The 15260-nt window shown below is 47.9% G+C and overlaps 1 protein-coding gene across 7 annotated transcripts in view; it reads left to right on the top strand.

Annotated features, from left to right (window-relative positions):
* APBB2 (amyloid beta precursor protein binding family B member 2) overlaps positions 1-15043 on the top strand; it is a 96384-nt gene extending 81341 nt beyond the window's left edge. For 5 of the 7 annotated variants that reach the window (XM_032224192.1, XM_032224197.1, XM_032224196.1 and 2 more), the window contains 6 exons: positions 1631-1745; positions 4535-4622; positions 6403-6486; positions 9541-9656; positions 12963-13142; positions 14608-15043. In XM_032224192.1, the coding sequence (XP_032080083.1) occupies positions 1631-1745; positions 4535-4622; positions 6403-6486; positions 9541-9656; positions 12963-13142; positions 14608-14775 (751 nt within the window). In that variant the 3' untranslated portion in view covers positions 14776-15043. The remainder of the gene's footprint in view (positions 1-1630; positions 1746-4534; positions 4623-6402; positions 6487-9540; positions 9657-12962; positions 13143-14607) is intronic. The other 2 variants (XM_032224193.1, XM_032224198.1) reach the window with 1 other exon arrangement.
* Positions 15044-15260: the final 217 nt, after the last annotated feature.

Genomic DNA, 15260 nt, shown 5'->3' with positions numbered 1-15260 from the left:
CTGATGGATCCCTTTGTAGTAGACAGCTTTTGGTTCTCCTACATCCTCCCAAGACATTTGCGCTTAATGTGTGTAGCTAAAAAAAAATAAAAAGCAAAGGCAGATATTTTCTAATATAGTTTTCCCGGCTGAGAATAAATATATCTGCTGAACAAAACTTTGCGTCGGCGACAGGAAGGGCATCCAGCCAATAAACAGCTCCATTCATTTGCCCTGACTCTACTCCTCAAGGGATTATGGGGTTGAGAAGATGATAGTTTTCCCGATCTGCAAAAAGCAACTTTATCAGAATATGAGACAATTGTGGGGAATGAATTGAGACTTTGTAAACGAAGCATCTCAAGAAGATACCGTACTTTTCAGTGTATAAGACGCTCCAAAGTATAAGACACACCTAGCTTCTGGGGAGGAAAACAAGAAAAAAATCTGCCTCTATCTCCCAGCAATTTGCCTCCTTGCAGCAAATAGGAAACAGCCTATTTCAGTTTCAGTTTAAACTGATTAGCACAAGAAAAAAAATCTGCTTTGTCTCAGAGCAATTTGCCTCCTTGCAGCAAACAGCTTGTTTCTGTTTCAGTTTAGCCTAATTAGCACAAGGGGGAAAAATCTGCCTCTGCCTCCCAGCAATTTGCCTCCTTGCAGCAAACAGCAAACAGCCTGTTTCAGTTTCAGTTTAAACTGAACAGCACAAGAAAAAAAATCTGCTTTGTCTCAGAGCAATTTGCCTCCTTACAGCAAACAGCTTGTTTCTGTTTCAGTTTAGCCTAATTAGCACAAGGGGGGGAAATCTGCCTCTGCCTCCCAGCAATTTGCCTCCTTGCAGCAAACAGCTTGTTTCTGTTTCAGTTTAGCCTAATTAGCACAAGGGGGGGAAATCTGCCTCTGCCTCCCAGCAATTTGCCTCCTTGCAGCAAACAGCAAACAGCCTGTTTCAGTTTCAGTTTAAACCGATTAGCACAAGAAAAAAAAGTCTGCTTTGTCTCAGAGCAATTTGCCTCCTTACAGCAAACAGCCTGTTTCAGTTTCAGTTTAGCCTAATTAGCACAAGGGGGGAAAATCTGCCTCTGCCTCCCAGCAATTTGCCTCCTTGCAGCAAACAGCCTATTTCAGTTTCAGTTTAAACCGATTAGCCCAAGAAAAAAAATTTGCTTTGTCTCAGAGCAATTTGCCTCCTTACAGCAAACAGCCTGTTTCTGTTTCAGTTTAGCCTAATTAGCACAAGGGGGAAAAATCTGCCTCTGCCTCCCAGCAATTTGCCTCCTTGCAGCAAACAGTGTATTTCAGTTTCAATTTCAGCATAGCCTGATTAGCACAAGCAGCTCATTGTTGGCTGGATCCGCCTCCTGACGATCAGCTGTTTCAGGCTGCAGGGATTGCCATAGCCTATTTCTGTTCAATAAATACGCTCAATAAATGAATCTTGGTTAGCAACCAATCATCTGCAAAGGGTCAGATGAAACTCCCTAACGGAGAAAAAGAAGTAGTTCTCCAGATCTTGGCCTTCAGCCGTGGAGCGAAATTCTTCACTTCCATCTCTGGTCCTCTCCTCCGGTTGCCGTTGGTCTCGTTCTCTCCGAGCTCTGTGTGTTTTAATGGGTGTTTCTTCCTTCTTTTTCCTTTTCTTCTCCAGGGATTTCGCCTATGTAGCCAGAGACAGAGAGACACGGATTTTGAAATGCCACGTGTTCCGATGTGACACCCCAGCGAAAGCCATCGCCACCAGCCTCCACGAAATCTGTTCGAAGGCGAGTCTCCGTTGCTTTAATCGGTGGGCTTTGGGTTCTGACCTGGGCTTCCCAAAATCACGAATTAGACTCCTTGCCTCTTTTTATGAAGCTATCGTATTTTTCGGTGTATAAGACGCACCTTTCCCCCCCCCCCCAAAAAAAAGAAGGTGAAAATTTGGGTGTGTCTTATACACCAAATGTAGCCCCACCCACCAGAGGCCAAAAACACGAGGCATTGAGTCAGCGATGGTCTGCGGCAATCCCTACAGCCTGGAACAGCTGATTGGGGGTATTCGGGCACTCCGATTCACCCGCCAATCAGCTGTGCTGAATCAGGCTGCAGTAAGTGCTGAAGCTGACCTGGCTGGTCAGAGTTTGCAGCAGCAATCGCATTCAGAAAGCACACACAAGTAACTGATTCAGCAGGATTCAAAATAATAATAATAATAATATACAATACATTACCAAAAGCAGGTTTTCCAAGGTAGCAGTAAATGCAAGCAAAACACAAGCAGTTTCACTTGTTGCTCACACAGCAAATTTCAGAGTCCAAATAGCCCCCATTGGCTGACTTAGTTGCTCTGCCTCTTCATTGGCTGACCTTGTTCCCATGTGTCAGCTGAATACCATGGATGCTGGTAGACAGAGGGAGAATTTCTTTTCTTCTTATTTTCCTCCCCAAAACTAAAGTGCGTCTTATACTCCAGAGCATCTTATACTTCAAAAAATACGGTAATGTGAATTCCTCTCCTTCACATCCGGCAAACAGTCTTTCAAGGGTGAATTTACAACCACAGACCTCATCAGCCTTGGAGAGCTGCCAGCCCGATATCTTCCCAGCGCAAAGCTGTACAAGAAAATACTTGACAAGGAGTCTCTGAGAATCGCGAACACATCTTCACATTAATTAAGCGAACTAATTGTCTCCTACAAACTCCCCTCCCCATTTTGCTCCTCTTTATTCCCTCTGGAAGGGGCCATTCACCGTCCACCTGTGGCTTTACTCCCAAGTCAACCCTTGTTCCTTAGCTGTTCCCTTTGTCTGGCAACTCTGCGCATGCACACACTGGGAACAGGCTCCAGCTGTTCTTCTGCCCCATTGATGTCTGACTCCAAAAGGCAGCTGATAACTGTCAGATGGCTCTGGCCCCCTCTCTGCCTCCGACGCAGAGCCCTCATCAGAGCCTTCCCCAGACTCCAGGACTGGCCCATCTTCCTCCCCAACCTCCTCACTGTCCGACTCTGCTGCCAGCTCTGCTGGCGGACGACAATACTTTGAACATCTGTTATTCTTCCCAGCTTCCTGCCAGCTTTTTATGCAGGTAGCCCCCCCCCGACTTGCAACAGTTCATTTAGTGACCATCCAAAGTTACAACGGCACTGTAAAAAGTGGCTGATGACTGTTTTTCACACTTATGACCATTGCAGCCATTGCCGGGACTGCCAGCATTCCTAATAAAGGAATCTTGGAGTTCACTCCAGAGGATTTATTGTGTTTGGGGGGAGCTGGGTTAGAACATGATGTTTCCCCCAATGCCCTGGAGAGGTTCCTCTTGTCTGTATCGCACTGAGATAAGCTTCATAAAACCCACGCCTGCTTCTTCCCACAAACTCCTTCCCACAAACTAGATTAATATCCTGAAACATTCACTACTCGACCTGCGCGAAATACGAGTGAGGTTTTTATAGCAATAGCAGTTAGACTTATATACCGCTTCATAGGGCTTTCAGCCCTCTCTAAGCGGTTTACAGAGTCAGCATATCGCCCCCACAGTCTGGGTCCTCATTTCACCCACCTCGGAAGGATGGAAGGCTGAGTCAACCTTGAGCCGGTGAGATTTGAACCGCTGAACTGCAGATAGCAGTCAGCTGAAGTGGCCTGCAGTACTGCACCCTAACCACTGCGCACTGGATTTCTCCTACGCAAAGAATCCCTCAAATTGAAGTTCTGTGGGAGTGGCTTGGTGGTGGTGGTGTTTGTCATGTGACCGGGTGGGCGTGGCCAACTTATTTTTCACTTTTTAAAGCATTTATTCCCTGGCGGCTCGTGCGAACTGGTAGGAAAAAATCCTTTAAAAAGTTTGGCCGGGGGGAAGCTACACGATCATCGGGAGCTTCCCCCCCCCCCTTTTAAAGCATTTATTTCCTGCCCATTTGCCCGAACCGGCAGGAAAAAATTGCTTTAAAAAGCAGGGGGGAAAGCTTCCCGCAATTTCGTGGCTCACAGCTGAGCAGCGCGATTCTCGGAAGCTTTTTTTAAATTCCCGGTTCGCAGAGGCAACCATAATCGTCCCCACCGTCCCCAATTACCTCCCATAGACCGATCAGATCACACAGACTAGGCCTCCTCCGGATCCCATCTGCCAGCCAATGTCGGCTGGTGACTACCTGGGGGAGAGCCTTCTCTGCTGCAGCTCCAGCCCTCTGGAACGTGCTCCCCGTGGAGATCCGGACCCTTACTACCCTCCCGGCCTTCCGCAAAGCCACGAAAACCTGGCTGCTCTGGCAGGCTGGGGGGCTGTTGAAATAGCCAGCCCCACGGGAACTATGAATGTTGTGTATTTTAAATTGTTGTTTGTCTATTGTCTATTTATCCCCTTCCTTTGTTTATTGTAAGCCGCCCGGAGTCCTTCGGGAGTGGGCGGCATACAAGACCAATAAATTCAATTCAATTCAGTTCAATTCACCGGTTCAGGATTTTACCCCTGGTCTAAAGGCTGATCTTCGAAAACAAAGCTGGTGTGATAACGAATAAAAGTTCTCGCCCGAAAGGGGAAAATAAATTGCATTCACCTCCTTTCCTGCAGATTATGGCTGAACGGAAGAATGCCAAAGCTGTGGCTTGCAACTCCTTGCAGGAACGATCGAACGTCGCTCTGGAGGTCCCTTTACAAGGTAAAACCTGCGACAGCGCGTAGGTTGATGGTCGTGAGGGAGGATCTCTGCTTTCTAGAGTCACGCCAGACCAGTTGCACCCAATAGACAGGCAGCTAGTCCTCGACGTACGACCAAAATTGAGCCCTGGGTTCCTGTCACTTGAGTGAGACCCTTGTTGAGTTTTGCCCCATTGTACCGCTTTTCTTACCACAGGCAGTTACTCACCACCTGATCATGAGGATGCTGCAACTATGAAGGAGGATGTTGCAACTATAAAAAAAATGATTCACAAGTCTCGTTTTTGGTGCCCTTGTAACTTTGAACTGTCACTAAACGAACTGTTGTAAGTCGAGGACTGCCTGTATCCGTCTTTAATCAAGTCGAAGACTAGGCCATTGTCTGGAAAGGAAAGTTAGATGTTGGCAATGGAGGAGCACTCTCCCTCCCAAGCATGTACCCCATGCTGTAACAATCATGGCTTTCAGATATTTAGCTTTTTCGAAGACACTGTAGGAGAAGGAATGTAATGGTGGGGTGGCCTAGTGGTGAAGACGCTCGCCTCCCACTCAGAAGGTCGAGATTTCAATCCTAGGTAGCGACAGTTGTTTCTCTCCTCGGGTTCAAAGAAAAAAAAATCTGCTGTGAACTCCACATAGGCGTCAGGAAGGGCATCTGGCTAGTAAATGCTTAGCTCCATCCAGGGGTGGGTTACGGCTTCTTCTACTGCCGGTTTTCTCAGGAACGCGCTTTGGCCACGCAAGCACTACGTGCACATGCGCAGTAGGTTTAAAAAATGCCTACGGCGCCACCAATAGAATTAGTTTGGGGGCGTGGCCAGCCAAATTACTACCTACTCGTCCGAACCGGTCCGAACCAGTAAGAACCCACCTCTGGCTCCACCCGTTCGCCCAGAGTCTACCCCAAATTAAGGGATCACAGCATCATAAAAAGGATTTTTTTTATTGTATGAGGAGGAATGGCAGAACCTGGGGGAGAGGAGTGAAAAGAGGAATCAGCCTAGAATCCCTACATAGCCACAAGTAAACTAACTGCAACCTCCCTTGAATTCAGTTGGCCCTCGTCTAACTCTAACCAGGTGCTGACCATTAGTTTAGAACAGGGATCATTAACCTGTGGCTCTGGAGCCGCATGTGGCTCTTTCATCCCTCTGCTGCGGCTCCCTGTCGCTGGTCGGCTCCACAATTGATAGGGCTTTCGTTTAGGACAGGTAGAGGAAAAAGGACGCCGCGCTAGGAGGAGACTCTATGGTGGGGGAAAACGGACTTCCGGTCGGCTCCAGAATTGAATGGGGGGCTTCCGGTTAGGACATTTGTGGCTCCTTTGACTGTTTAAGATTGCTGATCCCTGGTTTAGAAGATTCCTGTGCATAGGCTTTTAGCAATAAATCAGTTTAATGGGACCTTGACGTGTGGATATTTTTGCACCTGTTAGTCACAGCTGTATTCTGACTAACTCATCATTTGCAACCTTCCTTGTGCTAGTCAGAAATTTGTGGCTTTTGAGTTACGCTTAGGTAAGCTTCCTCCTTGGCCCTGCCTCCTAACTGTCACGAGAAGATTTATTTTACGCCATGAAGATTTATAGCACTCCATTCCTTAATTCCCCAGATATCTTAATTCCCCAGGATCCTTTTTTCCCCCTTAGAACGGGGGGTTTATTGGAATCGATAATATTATCGGCTACCTGATAATTCACTCTGGCTCCTGGCATTAAGATGAAGCAGAGGTGGCCTGATGTGAATGGAATAAGATGAAATCGATGTTTTGCTTCCCTGCAGTAGATTTTCCAACACCAAAGACTGAGTTGGTCCAGAAATTCCATGTGCAATACCTGGGCATGCTACCTGTAACTAAGCCAGTGGGTACGTACGCGTATTCTTTTTCATAAATGTGTCCTTTCTTCTTCTTCTTCTCCTTCTCCTTCTTCTTCTTCTCCTCCTCCTCCTCTTCCTCCTCCTCCTCCTCCATCTCCATTCTTCTTTCTTCCTTCGCTGCCTCCTCCTCTTCGTCTTCCTTTGCCACAGCCACTGTGGCGTTATGGTTAGAATTCAGTATTGCAGGTTAACTCTGCTGATTGCCAGCAGTTCGATCCTTAACCAGCTCAAAGATTGATTCAGCCTTCCATCTTTCCGAGGTGGGTAAAATGAGGAGCCAGATTGTTGGGGGGACTCAGTAAACTGCTTAGCGGGGGCTGTAAAGCACTGTGAAGCAGTATATAAGTCTGAGTGCTATTCTCCTCCTCTTCCTCCTGTCCCCTCCTCCTCCTCTTCTTCCTCCTCCTTTTCCCTCCTCCTCCTCTTCCCTCCTCCTCCTCTTCCTCCTGTCACCTCCTCCCCTCCTTCTCTTCCTCCTCCTCCTGTCCCCTCCTCCTCCTCTTCTTCCTCCTCCTCCCTCTCCTCCTCCTTTCCCCTCCTCTTCCTCCTGTCGCCTCCTCCTTCTCTTCCCCCTCCTGTCCCCTCCTCCTCCCCTCCTCTTCTTCCTCCTCCTCCTTCCTCTCCTCCTCCTCCTTTTCCCTCCTTCTCCTCCTCTTCTTCCTCCTCCTCCTTTTCCCTCCTTCTCCTCCTCTTCCTCCTGTCACCTCCTTCTCTTCCCCCTCCTGTCCCCTCCTCCTCCCCTCCTCTTCTTCCTCCTCCTCCTCCTTCCTCTCCTCCTCCTCCTTTTCCCTCCTTCTTCTCCTCTTCTTCCTGTCGCCTCCTTTTCCCTCCTCTTCCTCTTCCTCCTGTCCCCTCCTCCCCTCCTTCTCTTCCTCCTCCTCCTGTCCACTCCTCCTCCACTCCTCCTCTTCTTCCTCCTCCCTCTCCTCCTCCTCCTCTTTTCCCTCCTCTTCCTCCTGTCGCCTCCTCCCCTCCTTCTCTTCCTCCTCCTCCTTTTCCCTCCTCCTCCTCTTCCTCCTGTCCCCTCCTCCCCTCCTTCTCTTCCCCCTCCTGTCCCCTCCTCCTCCACTCCTCCTCTTCTTCTCCTCCTCCTCCTTTTTCTCCTCCTCCTCCTTTTCCTCCTCCTCCTCCTCTTCCCTCCTTCCCCCCTCCCCCTCCTCCTCCTCTATTGTTTCAGGTGTCTTTGTGATTGTTGAGGTCATTTGTATCTGGTCCAAAGTATCGTATTTACTCCCCATCTTATCTCTAGCTTTTCGTGGACTTGCTGAAACAACTAATATTTTTAGTAATAATTAGTGTGGCTCAAGGGAATGGCCGGTGTATCGTAAAGGGTTTAATTAGTATTTCTAGAATTTGGGAACTGCAGGAAATTTGGAAGAAGACCATCAGGGTCGAGAAGAATAGCCAAGTTTTCAAGCGTGCTATGTTCAGGTCTTATCTAGTTTGATTGTCACGAAGCTGGGGAAGATAAAACCTAAGATCACACATTAGTCCCCCTAGCATTCTTAATTAGATACTAATCGTGGAGTCCTTGATGATCTCTGAGCTTGGTTATTTTTTTACAGATATTTCATGTGTCAAGGCCTTCAGCCATCTTTTCTTTTGGGTCTTTGGCCTGCCACATTTTCTATTCTTCTGCTATGCAATTTTCTATGGTGGGAAAATGGGAGAGGGGATTGTGCGGAGTTAGATGATATGTAGCCATAACAACATTCTTTCTAGAAAGCCAAGATCATCCTTTGTCTCTGAATCTCCGCACCTGACTGATTTTATTTCGGATGCTATTTGGAACCCTGACAGCATGAGCTAACTAGCAGGAGTGGGCTGCTGGGGGTTCGCTCGGGTTTGGGCGATCCTCTAGCTCGGATTCTGCCAAGTTCGGTGAACCTCCAAATGCCACCTCTGGCTGGCCACACCCACCCCGCCCTGTTCCTCCCACCCTACCATGTCCCTCCCAGGAGTTTCCACACAAATCATGTTAGGTAAGTTCTGGGCCCACGCAGAGGCTCCGGGGGGGGGGGGGGGGGAAACGGGCCTACCAGAGGTTCCGGAAGTCCAGAAACAGGCCTGTTTCCAGCCTCCAAAGCCCGAGGAAAGCAATTTTCACCCTCCCGGAGTCTCGAGGAAAGCCTTCAGAGCCTGGGGAGGGCGAAAAAGCCCCCCTGCATCCGAAATAAAATCAGAGTCCGAGGCAAAGTATTGCTCAAATTTCCAATTGATTAAGAGAGCCATGTTGGCACATCTGGGAAAACCTGAATCTGAAAGCTTCCCAGTTTTCCCTGTGATGTGCCCGTGGTTCGCCCATGAGGCCAATGTTGAGAAAAGACACGGACACGAGCTTTCTCGGGATGAGGCGACCCAGATTGGGGTCTGGGAGCCCCTTTTATTGAGATAGGACAAGGGGAGGAGGAGCAATCGGCATGTGATTTAAGACAGCCTGTCAAACTACAATTGCTAATCTACTGCTCAGGGAAGTTCTGTCTATATATGGTCAAATCCTGGGCGTCGTTGGGTAAGGCACATCTGGAGTGAACTATCAGGATGTTATGTCTTTTAGGAGTTTGTTTTTTCCTGTGTGGTTCAGCGTGGCTACGCATGCCCTGTTATGCACTGGGCCATGGGTGACCGCCACACCTACACAAGGAGTTATATGACAACATTTCCCCACCTAGTTGAAAGTTCAAGATCTTGCCCCCACACCCACAAGTCCATCCCATGGTCCAATCTCCCACTGCTACGAAGACAGATTCCTCCCATCCAGTTCCAGCCAGGTGCAGAGACAAAGGATGACCTTGGCTTTCTAAGAATGAATGTTGTTATGGCTACACATTACCCAACTCCACATAATCCCTCCTCCCAGTTTCCCACGATGGAAAGTGTGGCAGGCCTGAAGTCCAAAAGAAAAGATGGCTTGCAGGCGTGAGACTAAGGTTAAAGTCAATCTAGACCAGAGAAACAAGTTTTAAGCAAAGGAAAACCAAAATGTTGTGCGTCCCTCAAAAGTTCTAAGGTTGTGTGTCCGTTGTTTCTGTTCTTCTGAAGGTATGGACATGCTGAATGGAACTATAGAAAATCTCATGGAGTCCTCCAACAGAGAAGAATGGACTCCTGTCACCATGAATGTGGCTGATGCTACTGTGACTGTCATCAGCGATGGGGTACGGTTTCTTCAACTGGTCCTATTTTAATGTTAGGATTTGTAACTTGACCCAACAATTATTGTTATTATTTTGCCATAGGAGGTTCGATCCTAGGTAGAGACTGATATTTCTCTCACAATGAGAACAACGAGAATAAATCTGCTAAACAAAACTCCGCATCGGCGACAGGGAAGGGCATCCGGCCAGTAAACACTCAGCTCCGTTCAGTTCTGCTGCAAACTATTCTGACCTAGGCTTCTCCAAAAAGCCCGAGGCAGAGTCCTGGCAAAACTCCTTTTATTAAATGATTGTGAATTGCTCTCATTCACGTTCAGCCAAGGCCCGGTAAACAATCTTTCAAAGGAATATTTATGACCACAGACCTTATCTACCATGGAAAGCTGCCATGTAAATATTGTCCAAATGAGGTCCTGTGCAAGGAAAGGCTGGGCAGAGAGTCTCTGAGATTCACGGACAGATCTTCACACTCCTGAAACAAATCTAACGACCGAATGAATGAATTGTTTCCTGCAAAAGCCCCCTCCCCTTTCGCTCCTCTTTTATGTCCTATGGGAGGGGCCAATCCCTTTCCACCTGTGGCTTTACTCCCAAGTCGACCCTGATTTCTGAGCTGTTCTTTTCTTCTGGCAGCTCTGCGCATGCGCACACTGGGAACAGGCTCCAGCTGTTCTTCTGCCCCACTGCTGTCTAGCTTCGAAGGCACCTGCTCACTGCCAGAGGGCCTCGGCCCCCTCTCTGCCTCCCACGCAGAGCCCTCGTCCGATCCTTCCCCATCCTCCAGGACTGGCCCGTGTTCCTCCCCAACCTCCCCACTGTCCGACTGCTGCCAGCTTTGCTGGACGCTGGCAGGCCACAACAGGAGTCAAGGTGGCGCAGTGGTTAGAGTGCAGTACTACAGGCCATTTCAGCTGACTGCTATCTGCAGTTCAGCGGTTCAAATCTCACCGGCTCAAGGTTGACTCAGCCTTCCATCCTTCCGAGGTGGGTGAAATGAGGACGCAGACTGTGGGGGCAATATGCTGACTCTGTAAACCGCTTAGAGAGGGCTGAAAGCCCTATGAAGTGGTATATAAGTCTAACTGCTATTGCTATTGCTAACACAAACTCTGCATTGGTGATGGGAAGGGCACCCAGCCAGTAAACGCTCAGCTTCCTTCAATTGCCCCGACTCTACCTCAATGCAAGAGATTCCGGGATCATTAAAAATGACAAAGAAAGAAGAAGATTGTTTTTTTTTTCATCCTTATTTTATTTTTTCTCCAAGCCTTTAAGGTTATGGGCGAAACGCAGAAAGCTCCATCTGTAGTGTCAGTCAAAACAGATTTGGCGGTGACAAATGATAATTTTTGCACTGCCTTTTCAAGACGCGTGTGCTACCGTTTGCCATGTGCTACTATCTTCACTTACAAAAATAATCAAACTGTCAATTTAATTAGCATTCCACGACTAAAAAAAAAACACCAAAAACCCCTCGAAATCAGTGAGGCTTTCCACAGTAATTATCCCAGATTTAAGGGGAGAAAATTAAATGAAATTGCATTGATCCTACCCACAGCCTAATTAACTGGAAAGTTAATTAACTTTAACTAGACGATTAAGCCACGGAAGGCGGCCTATGGAGCATGGGTTCTGCCCACCTATGTAGCGAAATAATGAAAAATTAAGTATATTTTGCACCCTAAGGCAGTATTTTTTTCAATTTTGCCCATCCTAAGATGTGTGGATTACAACTCCCAGAATTCCCCAGCCATCGTGTTTGAAGTCTACGCATGATAAAGTTGCTAAGGTTGAGAGATATTGTCATAGGTATCCAGTCCAAGGAACAAGGGGTTTTTAAAAGATTTTTTTTTAAAAAAATTCCTACAAGGTGCATAAAACTTTAGTAACGCACCGAGAAGGTATATAAGTTTTATAACACATTCCAGTCACTGGATATTTTAGTATGAAATCCTTTTAAGAGCCTCCACTAGGAGAATCAACGATGTCAAATTGAAAGTTGTGGCTGATACCTTTGGGAGGAAGTGTGGTGGCCCACAGCAGAGTCGGACAGTGAGGAGGTTGGGGAGGAAGATGGGCCAGTCCTGGAGTCTGGGGAAGGCTCTGAGGAGGGCTCTGTGTCGGAGGCAGAGAGGGGGCCAGAGCCGTCTGACAGTTATCAGCTGCCTTCAGAGTCAGACATCAGTGAGGCAGAAGAACAGCTGGAGCCTGTTCCCAGTGTGGGCATGCGCAGAATTGCCAGACAAAGGGAAGAGCTAAAGAACAGGGGTCGACTTGGGAGTAAGGCCACAGGTGGACGGTGAATGGCCCCTCCCAGAGGAAATAAAAGAGGAGCGAAAGGGGAGTGGAATTTACAGGAAGCCATTAGTTCCCTTAATTGGTTCGTGACTCTCTGAGACTCCTTGCCAAGTTCTGCAGATATCGGCCTGGCAGCTCTCCAAGCCAGATAAGGTCTGTGACTGTAAATCCTCCCTCGAAAGACTTTGCTGGATGCGAGTGAGCAGAATTAATAAAAGGGGTTTTTGTCAGAACAAGGAGTTTGCTTCATGCTCTTGGGAAGCCTCCGTCAGAACAGGAAGGTGTGCATATATCTCAAGGATGTAGAAAGGGGCGTGGCTTCAGCTACCTGATCATATTGTCATTTCAACATCATTCATATCCCCCCAAGTCTGACATATTCTCCCGCCTTTTCTCTGGACGGCCTGGAAGGAAGTTTAGATTTTGTGATGGATTGCGGTAAGGAGTTGGATTCCGCTCTGTAGAGCTCCCAAAAACGGCCCACTTTTTGCGAAAATGGGCCTGTTTTTTTGTCAAAAAAAGGGCATGCATAGCCTTTAGGAGGTTTGCAGAGTGCTGCTGGGGGGGGGGGGGCAAAAACGAGCAGGAAATGGCCCGTTTTTTGCTCATTTTTGCCCTCCCTAGCTCCCAGGAGAACTCTGGAAGCCTCCTAAAGGCTGTGCATGGCAATTTTTGCAGAGTGGGCGGGGTTTCGGGAGGCCACAAATGCTGTATTCAGTGTATAAGACGCACCCAGATTTTCACCCTCTGTTTTGAGGGGAAAAGGTGCGTCTTATACTCGGAAAAATACGGTACCTTCCGGATTGCTGCTTGAGAAGGAAAACAGCTGAGGGGCCTCAATCCACTCTGCTGCGTGACTCAGCTGAGAAGATAAAAGTGGATAAAGCACAGGGGCGGGCGGGGGGGCTCACTTGATTGTGGGAGCGAACCGGTAGAATCCCATCCCTAGATATAAGGTTTCCCTCTGACACGAAACTGTAACAGCAACAACTTTCCCTTCACGCCTAGAATGAAGAGGAGATTGTGGTGGAATGTCGTGTCCGCTTCTTGTCCTTCATGGGCGTGGGAAAAGACATACATACCTTTGCCTTCATTATGGATGCGGGAAACCAGCATTTTGAGTGTCACGTCTTCTGGTGCGAACCCAACGCTGGCAACGTCTCTGAGGCCGTTCAGGCGGCTTGTATGGTAAGTAGGACAATTCTATAAATAGTCGGCTATTTCCGAGCAGGGCATTAAATCATGGTGGAGTTTGGTGATGTGCACAGAGTTATATTTGCGGAGGAAAGCACAACAAATAATAAATATTGGTGTCGGTCCACTCCCTGTTGGCAAAGAAAAGGAATCCTTTGCAGGGAATCTCAAAGGTGATTTTTTTTTTCAAGAGGCAACTGGACTTTATGATTTTTCCTTGAAGACATTTTGATTCTCATCCGATAAGCTTCTTCAGCTCTGACTGGATGTTGGGGAATGGAAGGATTGATACTCCTTGCAGACAGCTGGTCATTTGCATCCTTTTAGAGAGTCATTGAGGCCACTTGGGGTCTTATCTGTGTCCTCAGCGTCAATTTGCTTAATGAGCAGGGTTAAACTGCTTAACGTTGCCTCCTTCAGTGTTTGCCCTGTAGCTCCGGTACCAAAAATTATCAATAAAATCTTCAAGGGATTCATTGACTTGAGTTTTGAAAAAAAATCATTTTAGGGAGTCTTAAAGTAGCATGCAAAGCTACCTTATGATGTTGATATACAGGTAGTCCTCGAGTTACGAATGGAATGCAGCCTGCCGATTTCATTCGTAAGACGAGGATTCGTGGGAGTGAATCTCGTACCATGATCACCACTCCCTCCTTTTGACCACACATTTGCTAATCAAATGCACGGCTTGTAAAGTGCACATGAGGTACTTCAGGGTAGGAAAGGCCATTGGGAACATGAGGTATTTCAGGGTAGGAAAGGCCATTGGGAACATGAGGTATTTCAGGGTAGGAAAGGCCATTGGGAACATGAGGTATTTCAGAGTAGGAAAGGCCATTGGGAGGGGGGCGGGCTACCGATGAAACAGACTACCTGCCTAAGACCACCCAAGGCTCCTCGACGCACTTAAATACCTCATGCCGCCCCAAATTGCTTCCCCCTCAACCTGCCAGGCGGGTCGCTTACCTTGTGAAGATCTAGTAAAAAGTCTTGTCTTCAGTCTAGTGCGCCCCTCTGCAGGCCTCCCCTGGCCCATTGCAGGCCGAAATGGAGCCTCTGTGGGCTGGATCCAGTCCTCCAAGGCTCTGTTTGGCCCACCCTCGGCTCATTGCAGGCCGAAATGGAGCTTCCAGGACCGGATCCAGATCATGGATTGGATTGCGGGCCAGGGGAGGGCTATGAAGGGGGGGGTCCTCCTTGCAACCAGCTGAGGGAGGCCTCTAGATGGCCAAACGGGGCTTCTGAGGGGTAGGGTTAGGGTTAGATCCGGCTCTCAGAAGCTCCATTTCGCAGGCAATGTGCAGGACGAATGTTGCAGGTCGAACAACTGCTGTGGTGCAAGATTCGTAATTTCAGGCCTTGTTCAGAAACACTATGGTGTGCTGATTGCGTGACTTTTAATGTTCGCTAAGGGAATGCTCATAATCCGGGGATAACCTGTACTTTTGTTGTGTTGCAGCTGCGGTATCAAAAGTGTTTGGTCGCCCGGCCTCTTTCTCAGAAAGTCCGCCCTCCTCCTCCTCCAGCAGACTCCATGACAAGACGGGTCACCACCAACGTGAAACGCGGGGTCCTGTCCCTGATTGACACTTTGAAACAGAAGCGTCCTGTGACTGACATGCCATGACGGACCTGCGGGTTCACCCACCCCGGGCGTTTCCCCCGAAACGTCACGCGAAACGAGACAGCAGCTGCGTTTAAGAGAAAGAAGGTTGGATGAAGGCCTTCCTTCCGTTGGAAATCTTCACTTTCAGAAAAGTTACGGGAAAATAATATTAGACAAGCATGTTCTCACTCTTGCCGCCACCAAGTAAATATTGAAAAGAAGCATGATCTTTTTTTTTTTTTAATGTTCATTTTATTTTTATTTTTATTTTTGCTCCGTGTGAGATAGCCGAGAAATGGAAGGCCTACTTTCTGATTGTAAATAGGACGGACGTGACTTCGATTCACACACCCTGAAGGCGTGGGTTGAATCAGATGATCAAACCCAACCCAAGGATTCCCATCGCCCCTGAGCACTTTCCCTCTTTTTTTAACAGTGAATTACACAACTAAGTATTAGTTAACTCTTGTATTATTATACTACTAATACCGAGCTTCTTATTTTTT

Source organism: Thamnophis elegans, chromosome 9 (assembly GCF_009769535.1).
Source record: "Thamnophis elegans isolate rThaEle1 chromosome 9, rThaEle1.pri, whole genome shotgun sequence".
In the NCBI taxonomy this organism is placed as follows: domain Eukaryota; kingdom Metazoa; phylum Chordata; class Lepidosauria; order Squamata; family Colubridae; genus Thamnophis; species Thamnophis elegans.
This window is presented reverse-complemented; position numbering and strand designations above follow the sequence as displayed.